General features: G+C 42.3%; 1 protein-coding gene across 1 annotated transcript; it reads left to right on the top strand.

Annotated features, from left to right (window-relative positions):
- Positions 1 to 2,854: 2,854 nt before the first annotated feature.
- Positions 2,855 to 4,021, top strand: TPBG (trophoblast glycoprotein). Its single transcript, XM_065402181.1, has one exon. It carries the CDS (start codon positions 2,855 to 2,857, stop codon positions 4,019 to 4,021), a length of 1,167 nt encoding a protein of 388 aa, XP_065258253.1.
- The last annotated feature ends 6,628 nt before the right edge of the window (positions 4,022 to 10,649 follow it).

Genomic DNA, 10,649 nt, shown 5'->3' on the forward strand with positions numbered 1-10,649 from the left:
AGGAAGGTTGCGGAATCCCCATAACTATACTACATGACCTCTCGAGGTCCCTTCCAGCCGCCCTACATTTCTCTGTTTCTATAAATGACCTGGAATGCAGGAAATCTCTTCTCGACCACACTAAAGTTCAACTGTCTAATCACAGGCTTACTTTTTTGGACAAGGGATGAGGTAAGAAATAAAATGAGGAGCAACTCCTAATAAACCTTGTGTAGTACTCTTGTTCATAACATTGTTATTCTAAAGCTTGTAATTTGTCAAATTTTCAGGAGTAATAATCACCTATCCTGGGTTAGCTTTGGCCAATGTCAATCCTGGGGTCATTAGTGTGACCTCCATAAAGCCAGTAGATACGCAGACAAATATACTGACTTAGAAAAACTACTTACAGAATTTAAAAAGTTTTCTAAAGTTCTATTCTCTTTCTCCTTGCCACACAAGTTGTCATTCAAGTCGTTGACAGGAAACCTAGTAAATAATTCCCTGCACTCTGCTTTCATTAACACAACATAAATACTTCAGGAGTCAGAAGCTAAATCAACTAGATTATGTATCTATTTAGGACAAAACCCTTCTCCATCCTTTTTGTTTCTGTATTTTTTACTTTGCACAGTTTGTTTTATGTTGCATTATACATTTTTGTGAAGTGATTTGTGTTTTGGTGGCTGCATTCATAACGCTTCCATAAGGACAAAAAAAATTGCTGCTGGTTTGGACCATTTTTACTCCCATAAAACTGCCTCTATATTCCCCAGGCACCACCCCAAGCACAAATATTGTTATCTGCCTACATAAAGTGATTGTCTCCATATTATCAGAGCTTGCAATTTGATTGATACTACCTTTTACACAGCAGTCACAGAAGGACAGACCAAGGAAAAAGTACTTCTATCCCATTCTCACAAGCAAATTTAAATATACAATGTATTGTTTTGAGATTTTTAGTTTATAATTCTCTTGAACATGGAGTCACTTTACATTAGATCTAAAATTCACTGATATTTCAATCATGTTTGAGCTTCAGTTTTGTTCATTTTAATCAAACATAAGTTTATAAATAATCAGCAGAATGTTCCCCAAAGCCACCTGTCCTAGAAATCAGTTGGTATGGGAATGGATATTTTAGAACAAAATATCAGGCTAGATTTAAGTGCAAAATCATCATTAACAAAAATGATGAACCCCAATCTCCTTAAGTGTGCCCTAATCATCTGTTCTCTGCAAAGGTGGGCTGGCTCCAGAGCACAGTAGCTATTTCTCAGGTCTGACACACTAACTTTTTGTCCCCAAGCATTACTGCACTGAAAGTTGTGTGCTGTTGTGATCACTTTCACACCTGGAAGGGAAGGCTGGCACTCCTATGTAACTGGGCTGGCTGCTCTTGTCCTCTTTGAACACCTTGATGAAGCCTCCAACAATGCCATCTGTTATCCCACCGAGAGACAAGGTGAGCAAGGTACTATCTTTCATCGGTCCAGTAAAAGATAGTACCTCACTCATCTTGTCTCTCTAATAGCCTGGGACCAACAGGCTACAACCACATCCCTTAGCTGAGTCACATACAACCCTATTACTAGTCTTTGTTGCAACAGCCCTTCTTTGGTTCTCCAGCCTTCCTCTCACACTGGAGGGCAGGGAGGATAGTTTATTTTTTTCCCCACACTCCGCTGTCAACCAGACGCCACTGTCAGCCCGCCTCGACCATCTTGAAACCAAAACCTCACTTACACACCCTTCATCTGACTAAAAGCTTTAGTAGGGGGACGTTTGATCTTCAACAGGAGTGTGAGAGCAGGGCCGGGGAGGTTCTCCTGTCTTCAACATCAGTCACATTTCTGTCTGCTGGGGCTGCCCTGCTCCGCCTGCTCTGCAGGGATCCAGTCAGTTCCTCCCTGGCCGGACTGGGGAGCGCTCCACGTGGCTCCGCTCAGCTCCAAGGTAAATGTGCGGAAGCAGCACCAAGCTGGGGAAGCGGGGACCTCCCTCTGGGGCTCCATGGCACCGGGCAGCGTGCCAGCGCTGGGCTGCGGGGGGATATTCCCGGAACAGTGAGTGGGTGTTCGCAGGGGGCATGTCCCAGCCCCTCCCCTGGCCGCGGTTGGTTTGTGCTGGCAGCGGGGCTGGGCGAGGCGCTGCGCGGGGGCGGGACCGCGGGGGAAGAGGTGGCCGCCGAGCCGGGGGAGCCCGGTCACTTCCTCGCACTCGGTTGCCGCGGAGTTTGCATGGGGCTCGCTCGGCGCCGAGCCGGGAGGTGAGGCTAGAGGCGGCGGCGCGGGGTGCCGCGCCTCGGCACAACTTCCCGGGTGGAGTCGGGTCTCTCTTGCAGTGGCGGCTTTGTCGCAGCCGCCACCTCTGGACTGGGGCAGCCCGATGAGCCGGGCGGGGCGCCGGTTCCGATGGGGATTCAGGTTTACCCCGGCGCGGGGAGCTTCCCCTGGGAGAGCAGGGAGGGGACAGCGGAGCCGGGCTGTGCCGGGTAAGGAGTGACCCCGGCGGGCTGCCCTGCGCGGGGTGGGGGCACGAGTTTGGCTGGGGAGTCTCCCTTTATTGCGGGGGCTGCAAGGGGGGCGCTCCGCACGTCCGGCGAAGTGCTGCTGCTTTATCCGTCTCTTTACTCCTTGCAGGTCTCGCTGGGGGTGAGGGGACGCCCCTCCCCCTAGCCCCGAAGAAGGGGAGCGGGTGGCTGCCTGCGAGGCGCCCCAGGCCCTGAGGCTGCGGCACCTCGGCCGTGAGAAGGGTCCCGCCTTGCTCCCCTCCTGCACGCCCCGGGGGCAGCGGAACGTACCCCGGGCGGAGAGTTTCTGTCCAGGCTCCCGCGGCGGGCAGCAGCGTCCGGATCCCAGCGAGCGCGAGGATGGCGGGGCGCGCTCTGCGAGGCGCTGCGCCCCCGGCCCCGGGCGGGGAGAGGCGGGCGGCGCTGGGGCTGCTGCTGCAGGTGCTGCTGGGCTGGGGCTCGGCTCAGCAGCCCGGCTCCTGCCCCGCGCCCTGCGAGTGTTCCGAGACGGCCCGGACGGTGAAGTGCGTGAACAGGAACCTCACGGCGGTGCCCCCGGACCTGCCGCCCTACGCGCGGCTCCTCTTCCTCACGGGCAACCGGCTCGCCAGCCTCCCGCCCGGCGCCTTCCTTTCGCCCCCGCTGCCCCAGCTCAGCCTCCTCAACCTGAGCGGCAGCCACCTGGAGCAGGTGGAGGCGGGCGCCTTCGCCAGCCTGCCCAGCCTGAGGCAGCTGGACCTGAGCGGCAACGCCCTGGCCAGGCTCAGCCCCGAGGCCTTCGGCAACGCCAGCAGCCCCCTGGAGAAGCTGAACCTCAGCAACTCCCTCAGCAGCCAGAGCGCGGTGTCCGCCCTGGCCGAGCTGCTGGGCTCGGGGGTGCTGGGCAACCTGAGCCGCCTGGAGCTGGCCGACAACAGGCTGCTCTCCCTGCCTGCGGGCATGTTCTCCTCCCTGCCCAGCCTGCAGCACCTGGACCTGCGGAACAACTCCCTGGTGAGCTTGCAGGCCGCGACCTTCCACAGCCTGGCCCAGCTTCAGAGCCTCGACCTCAGCCACAACTCCCTGAAGTGCCTGAAGAACGCCACCATCGCCCAGCTCCGCAGCCGGCCCGCGCTCCGCAGGATCAGCCTGGACCACAACACCTGGGTCTGCGACTGCTGCATCGAGCACTTGGTGAGCTGGCTCAAGGAGAGCGACCAGGTGGAAGGGAAAGGGGCCTTGAAGTGTTCTTACCCTGACAAGATGCGGGACAAACCCCTGGTGAAGACCAACAGCTCAGACCTGGACTGTTCTGTGCCTGTAGACATCCAGTCCCAACTGCAAACTTCGTATGTCTTCTTAGGGATAGTGCTGGCTCTCATTGGAGCCATTTTTCTCCTAGTTTTGTATTTGAACCGAAAAGGAATCAAAAAGTGGATGTACAATATCAGAGATGCATGTAGGGATCACATGGAGGGATATCACTACAGATACGAGATGAATGCAGACCCCAGGTTAACAAACCTCAGCTCTAGTTCTGATGTATGAAGATACACTATGGAAGCAGGGCAGGGCACAATAGCTATGCATGAAATGTAGACTTAAGCTTTACCCCCATGCTCACTTCCCCTCTCCCAGAGAAACAACAGATTTATTTGTGCCATGTGGGGAATATGCCTCCAGGTAATGTAAAGGTGATGACTATTTTCTGTTACCCTGAAACATTGAGCAATTGTGCATGGTGTTTGGCTGTACATAAGAAACATGCTGCTATTCCCTCTCTTCCTCCCCTCCACCCCCCCCCCCCAACCTGTCTTTCTTTGGAACTTGCTCTCAATACTTATTTGAAACATTTTTCAAGATCTGAAGTGAAAAAGATCCTCTCTTTGATGTTCCCAAACTGCAAGAGCATATAAAATTTACCAATACAGATACTATCCAACAAAAGCTGCCTCAACTTTTTTGGGAAAGAAGCTTTATTAATCAATCACAGTTTTGTTCTTATGTATCCTGAGAAGAAAATAATTTTATTCCATAAGCTACCTGCAGATTTAAAAAGCTCCTAACAACTCTGTACAAAGAAGCAACTAAAATAGTGAGCATTCACAAATACTTTGTAGTTTTACATGTTAGGGAAAACTTACAACCTCAATAAGCCGCTTACTCTTTTGTAAAGTTCTTTTAGATGGCAGTTTACATGAAAATAGGATGCTTTTTTAATATAAACTGCATATAAACTCAGTTTGAACTGTTAAATACTTCAATAAATGTTCTTACAAAGAACTACTGTTGTGCTGAAATTTGTTTAATGATAAAACTCTGAAATAAATGCATGGAAGTATAAGTTTGGGAAATATAAAGTTATTCACAAGTAGTTGTACCATATTAATTCATGGAAAACAAATTCTGTTTTTATAGAACAGGGTCCAGTTTAGAGTCTGGTTATAAGTATTCACATGGCAATTTGTGAAACACCGTATAAGAATGTATAGATTCCACAGGGAGAACAGATTTCCCTTAGTAAAAAGCCCAGCAAACAAAACAAAAAACAAAGAGGCTAATGCTAGGTTCTCCCTTATCACTAAAATACTGCAAGATTATAAACAAATAAAAATTACGTGAAAACGTACACTGCAATTAAAAATCAAGTGTGATGATGCATGCTTAAAGCTTTAGAAAATTGCATCTAAACTATTGCTTTTAATTATAAAGTAGATTTTCCATAGTAAATTAAATGTTGACAAATCCTGAAGGCACAATTTAGCACATGAAACTTAATGTTTATTATTTGAAACTTGCAATCCTTGGGCAATACTGCAGTAATCTACACTGTGCATCATGTTTTGAGATCTGACCTAATTTTACTGCTTCTTAAAACTACTAACAGGTGATCTTTAATAATAATTCTATACATGTTTGTGTTTGACATTTGCCTATGAGTGACATTTTGTTTAAATATTTATGTAAAATACATAAGGAAGGACTTTATCATATTGCCTAGTATTTAATTTTGATGGCACATATTGAAAGGATAGCAACTGAACCATCTGTAGCCACCAATAATCTAATGAGCTTTCTCTTGTAAACAGATTCTAAATGAAAGGGGACAGATTCACATTGAACTTTTAACACTTAATTTAATATTTCCGCTTGTTGGCTGAGCACTTCAATTATTTTATCTGACATTCTTAAACAATACTTAACATAACGTAATATAAAGTTTGTCTGGTACATAGATTATTTTTGCTTTTAATAGTGAAAATTGTAGTAGCTTTATGCTTTTCATAAGACTTTTTATGAACATAAAGTAGCTCAAACTAAGATATTGGGTAAAAAAATATATAAACTTAGTCTGACAGTTGTCACTATTTAAATGCAATTTTTTTTATCCCTGCGGCGTGTGACATTCTCAAAGTAACTAATTTGTTTTAAGACTAACTTCTGTAGCTTGAAATCCTCAACATTCACTAAAACTGACATTTTGTTTTTAATGTACACAATTTTGAGAATAAGGAAAAGGGACGAACTCTCAATTTTGATGAATGTATTTTAAAACTAATAACCTATGATAGCTTCTCCTACTCTGATGATGAATATAAGGATCACAGAACACTAGGTTCAGTTTTCAGATTAAAAAAAAAAAAAAAACCTTCCCAAAAGTCAGTAAAAGTATTTAACAATAGTGCAATTAATGTCTGAATAACTTGCTGTGCAACTACCAAAAAATTCCTTAAAGCTCATTACTTAGTAAATGCAAAATAGTTTGTGTTATAAGATAGTATTTTAGTTACATGACAAGCTATGTTGTATTGGTTATTTCAGAGATTGTCACCTTCCATGTGTTTGTACAGTGCCTAGAACAACGGGGCCTCAATGTCATTGGCCTGTAGGTACTACAGCTGTATATAATGTATAATAATAATTTCAAATATATACCAGCCAAGCAGTTTCCTGGAGGCGTGGTTGTTAATAGATAAGTTAAAAATAAATACAGTAAAATATCAGTCTTTCATACATCGCTTATTAAGGATAGCTAATTGACTATCTTAGTCACATAATCTGTAACTAAAGAATTCAGCAAGTCCGTGTTTGTGTAGTGGAAAAGTGTCTCAATTGTACCAACATCTATTAGACTCAATGATTATCAGTGTTTTTGTATGATAGTCACTGTAGTAAAATTGTTGAAAGAATTGGTGACACCTGCTTTAAAAATAAGTTCTGCCATTTGCTTTCAAGTAGATTTATTAGTGTATGACCATTAGACTGTGACAGTGTCGTGTTATGCTGATACGCACCTAAAATGTTTGACCATTAATGAATGCTTTGGTGTTTTTGTAGAAACTATAAAATGCATCTGATCTTTAAAATCTTTTCTATAAAATTCATGGTTGGAGCTTGTCTGCCTTTCCTATAAGAAATAGTTAGTACACAGAAGACAAGAATAAGATAGTTATAAAAGTGCTTCTGAATTTTTAAAAAGTGTACATTGTAAATGCTTTGGGATTGCAGGATTTTCTAAAGCGTACTCTTTCCCACTGCTTATCCTGCTTTGACACCTTAAATTTCACCTAATTACTACTTCCAAAGCAGTTTAATTGGTGGGAGGGCTATTTTATTCCTTCAGACTTTAATAAAAAGTATGCAGTATTAAATGCTTTCAACTTTTTTTATATATATATATAGGCAACAGCTGAAAGTTCCAAATGGGCTGGTTGTCATTGAGGTTTCATAGGAAAGAGCATCTGGCCTAAAGCAAGGGGGTAAGCTTCAAGAAGGATGAGTAGCCAAGAATCAAAAAGGATAAATAGTATTAGATTAAGGGGTCTGTTGCTGTCCTAAAAGTAGTATAATTATAACAAGCTTAATCTTCTTTAAGAGAGGGAAGCAAAGTGAAGCTGGGAGTTAGAAGAATTTTAGTATGCTTCTAATAAATATGAAGAAGTGTAGTTTGGATAAATTGTCATTGTCCATTCAGGGACAGAAAATTCCCCAAATCTTCCTAAGCCCAGTCAGCTGTTAGGTAGCTAAACATTTCATATGTTCAGCAAAACAGTGCATGACTGCTAGATTAAAACTCCAAAAGTAATCAGAATTTTTATACACCTGTTTTTAAATCTTTTCTTGTTGGCTAGTTTAACTTTTAAGCATGGCTAATAATGCCCTTCTAACAGATAGTCAGGTGAAGCCATCAGTCCAAACCAATATACAGTACTGGCCAAAGCTGCCATTGGACTTGGAGTTATACATAGACATGATGGTAACATTCGAAGTTTTGTTGCACTGAGAGCTAAAGCTCTAATTTTATAACTAACAAGTGTTTTCAATGAGAATTTGTTATAGATCTATACTGTGAGTAAGTATACTGTTTCTCCTTTTTCTCATTCCCCAGAAATCCATTTGTAGGTATATATAATGAAAGGGTTTCACAAACAGAAAATCAGTCTGAGTACAACTGCATTTTGAGATTCACCGTTGTCATTTGCTCATAAGTTTTTATACTAAAAGGGCCCTTGTCAAGGTTGACAGGACCAAAACTTGACACACACTTTTTCCTCTCTGCAGCAGCTGAGTGTTCATGAGCAACCGCACAATAACTCTGAACTTGTGATGAAGGAAAATAACATTTGGTAAGACATTTTAAATTCCAAGCTTCCAAATTAATTTTGTCTACTGTGATGGAGGGCGAGGGGTTAAAAAGATAAATTGTTTTTAAAACTATGAAAGAGACCTTGATTATACCCATTTTAAATTTGTCAGCAATGATAATCCCAACACAGCTGATAGATGCAATTATTGATTGATATCCGATAGCGTTCTTACACTGTTGGAGACCCATGGGCTTTCTTATTGTGGACTGTCTTCATGGGTCTACACGCATCTTATTTCTAACGAGCTACGGCAGCGAGGTTTTTGTGCAAAGCAAGTAGAGCTAGGTTCTTGTAACGTTCTTAATGCAGGTGTTTCACCTGTGACATTTTTGGTGTGGCATAGTGGAATATAGATGTATATAGCATCAAACGTATGTGATCCTTTACAAACAGATTTACATGTTTTCTGCCCGAATGGGCTTTGAGTGCTCTTTTAAGTGCATGTTCTTTTAAATTAGCAAACCAACAAACTTGCAGTCTTTAAGACTGCTGAACATTATGATGTTCTGGGCCTGCTGCAGTTCCTATTAAATCAATGGAGACTCCCATTGAATTCAGTTAGATTTAGATATCTCTAATGTAATCAATATAAATCAAAATAATAAAAATGGGGAATGATTAAGCTACTAAAGGTTATTTTAATAGATATATTTTTATTGTAGCTCTTTAAAAATAGTAATTATTTACATTTTTCCCCAAAGCATTCATTGGACAGCATTTTCCTCTTTTGGAAAATGGTGAAATAATGTGTCTCTTGAGTTTGAGTTCTCTAAAATTATGCATGAGATAACATCTAGCATCCGAACAAACTAGTAGTGATATTTTAATAGACATTGTGGTGAAAGATTTAGAAAGTTAAAGTCTGATTATTCTAGAAATATTATGCATGGAAGAGACTTGTAAAATCTTTAGATTCAGGGCATGTGCAAATTGAAGCTATGTTTTATTATTAAGAATGATTGTTGAACAAAGACATGTTGGTTTTGCTACCAGATTACTTATAAATGTTGTGTGCTCTCTCTTGATTTATCTACTTTAAATTTTATAGGCAATGCTGGATTGTGGTTTTAAATAAGAATGTAATTTTTCTTTATAGTAGAGATTATGGATGTGGTACCAATTTTCATTAACTAGTACTGATAAAAGCCATTGATGTGCAAACTGCATGACTTTTACTTGCTTTAAAAAAAAAATTTGACAAGTGATTTAAGGGATTGTGGCCTAATTATTCTTGTTGTTTTGAATGTAATGTGATAGCTTTCTGCTTTTTAAGCTTAATATGTGCAGTACTTTCCAAGTTGCATATTGATTTTTAACATTATTAATGATGATGGATTTTCAGGTTTTTAATGGTTAGATAAAAAAATCTGTATTTTACGGTCTGCAAATATATATTTACATATAAAGAAATTATGGTGACTGATAGTGTCAATTCTCTTACTATGGGGAAATTATAAAAGAAAAATTGCCATGAGTTCTGCCTACACAGAAGTTGCAGGCTCAGTCACTTAAAACAACAACAACAACCAAAAAACACCTTTTCCCTTGGGAATAAATCTCATTTTAAAAATCCCTATTTTTTTAGGAACATTTTAGATTGTGACAAAGTGGAAATAAAAGTGAAGGTTGCTGTTTCATCTTCTGAGACGTTGATATTGCAGAGGGTTGAGGTCATTACAGTACTGTTGTGTTTTTTGTTAAAATACATTGGCACAAGAATAAACCGGAATACATGGTCAGTCTTAGCTCTAACTTTCTTTCTTTGTTTTGTTTCATTCTTAGTGTTAACTCAGCACAGAAAGATTCTTAAATGTAAACATATTGGAGTCGTCTACATATTGGAGTTTTACAGTCTACAAACATCCAAACACTTACGTGTATGTTGAACTTTATTTACTAGCGTAGTCCCATTGAAGCCAATGGATTTGTTCATGAGTTTAATATAGGGAAATACTTTTGCTTTTAAGCATCTAAACAAAAATGCATTGTTGACACTATTAAAAGTAAAATACTCACTGTCAAAAGAGTTTGTGGCATCCATTATATTGGTTAATTAATGGGGAGATAGTTGTTTACTCCTAGGGATATTCTGCGCCTCTGCGCATACGCAGAATTTATGTCCCTGCCAGATTTCTCTGCTTCCTTGAGGAAAAATGACTTTCTGATGGGAAAGCAAAGGGAAGCCTCAAGAGCGGTCATGAGACCCTCCCCAGCAGTATGTTTCGGGTGCCCAAGGCAGCCAACAGCGAGGTAAATCACTGTGAGGTAGGGGGCGGGACTGGAGAAGACCTGGCTGGTGGCTCCTACTCTGCACTGGGCTCAGCTGCTAGTCCCAGTTGGGCTGGGGAGGACGGGACTTCCTCTTCCCCCTGCATGGCATCTGGGGCCATGTCAGACCTACCCCCAAATTTCTACCCCAGCTGTAGGAAGCTCTGCAAATTCTCCCTCCTCCTCCTCCTCCCTGTGCTTCCTGCACCCATCACTCCTCAGCTGCAGGGGGAGGGATCTCTGTACAGGGAGCTGCTCCC

The sequence above is a fragment of the Emys orbicularis genome, chromosome 3 (assembly GCF_028017835.1).
Source record: "Emys orbicularis isolate rEmyOrb1 chromosome 3, rEmyOrb1.hap1, whole genome shotgun sequence".
Lineage (NCBI taxonomy): Eukaryota > Metazoa > Chordata > Testudines > Emydidae > Emys > Emys orbicularis.

What these genes read in the sequence shown, in the direction of transcription:
- TPBG (XM_065402181.1), top strand. Translation starts at nt 2,855, where the DNA reads ATGGCGGGGCGCGCTCTGCGAGGCGCTGCGCCCCCGGCCCCGGGCGGG.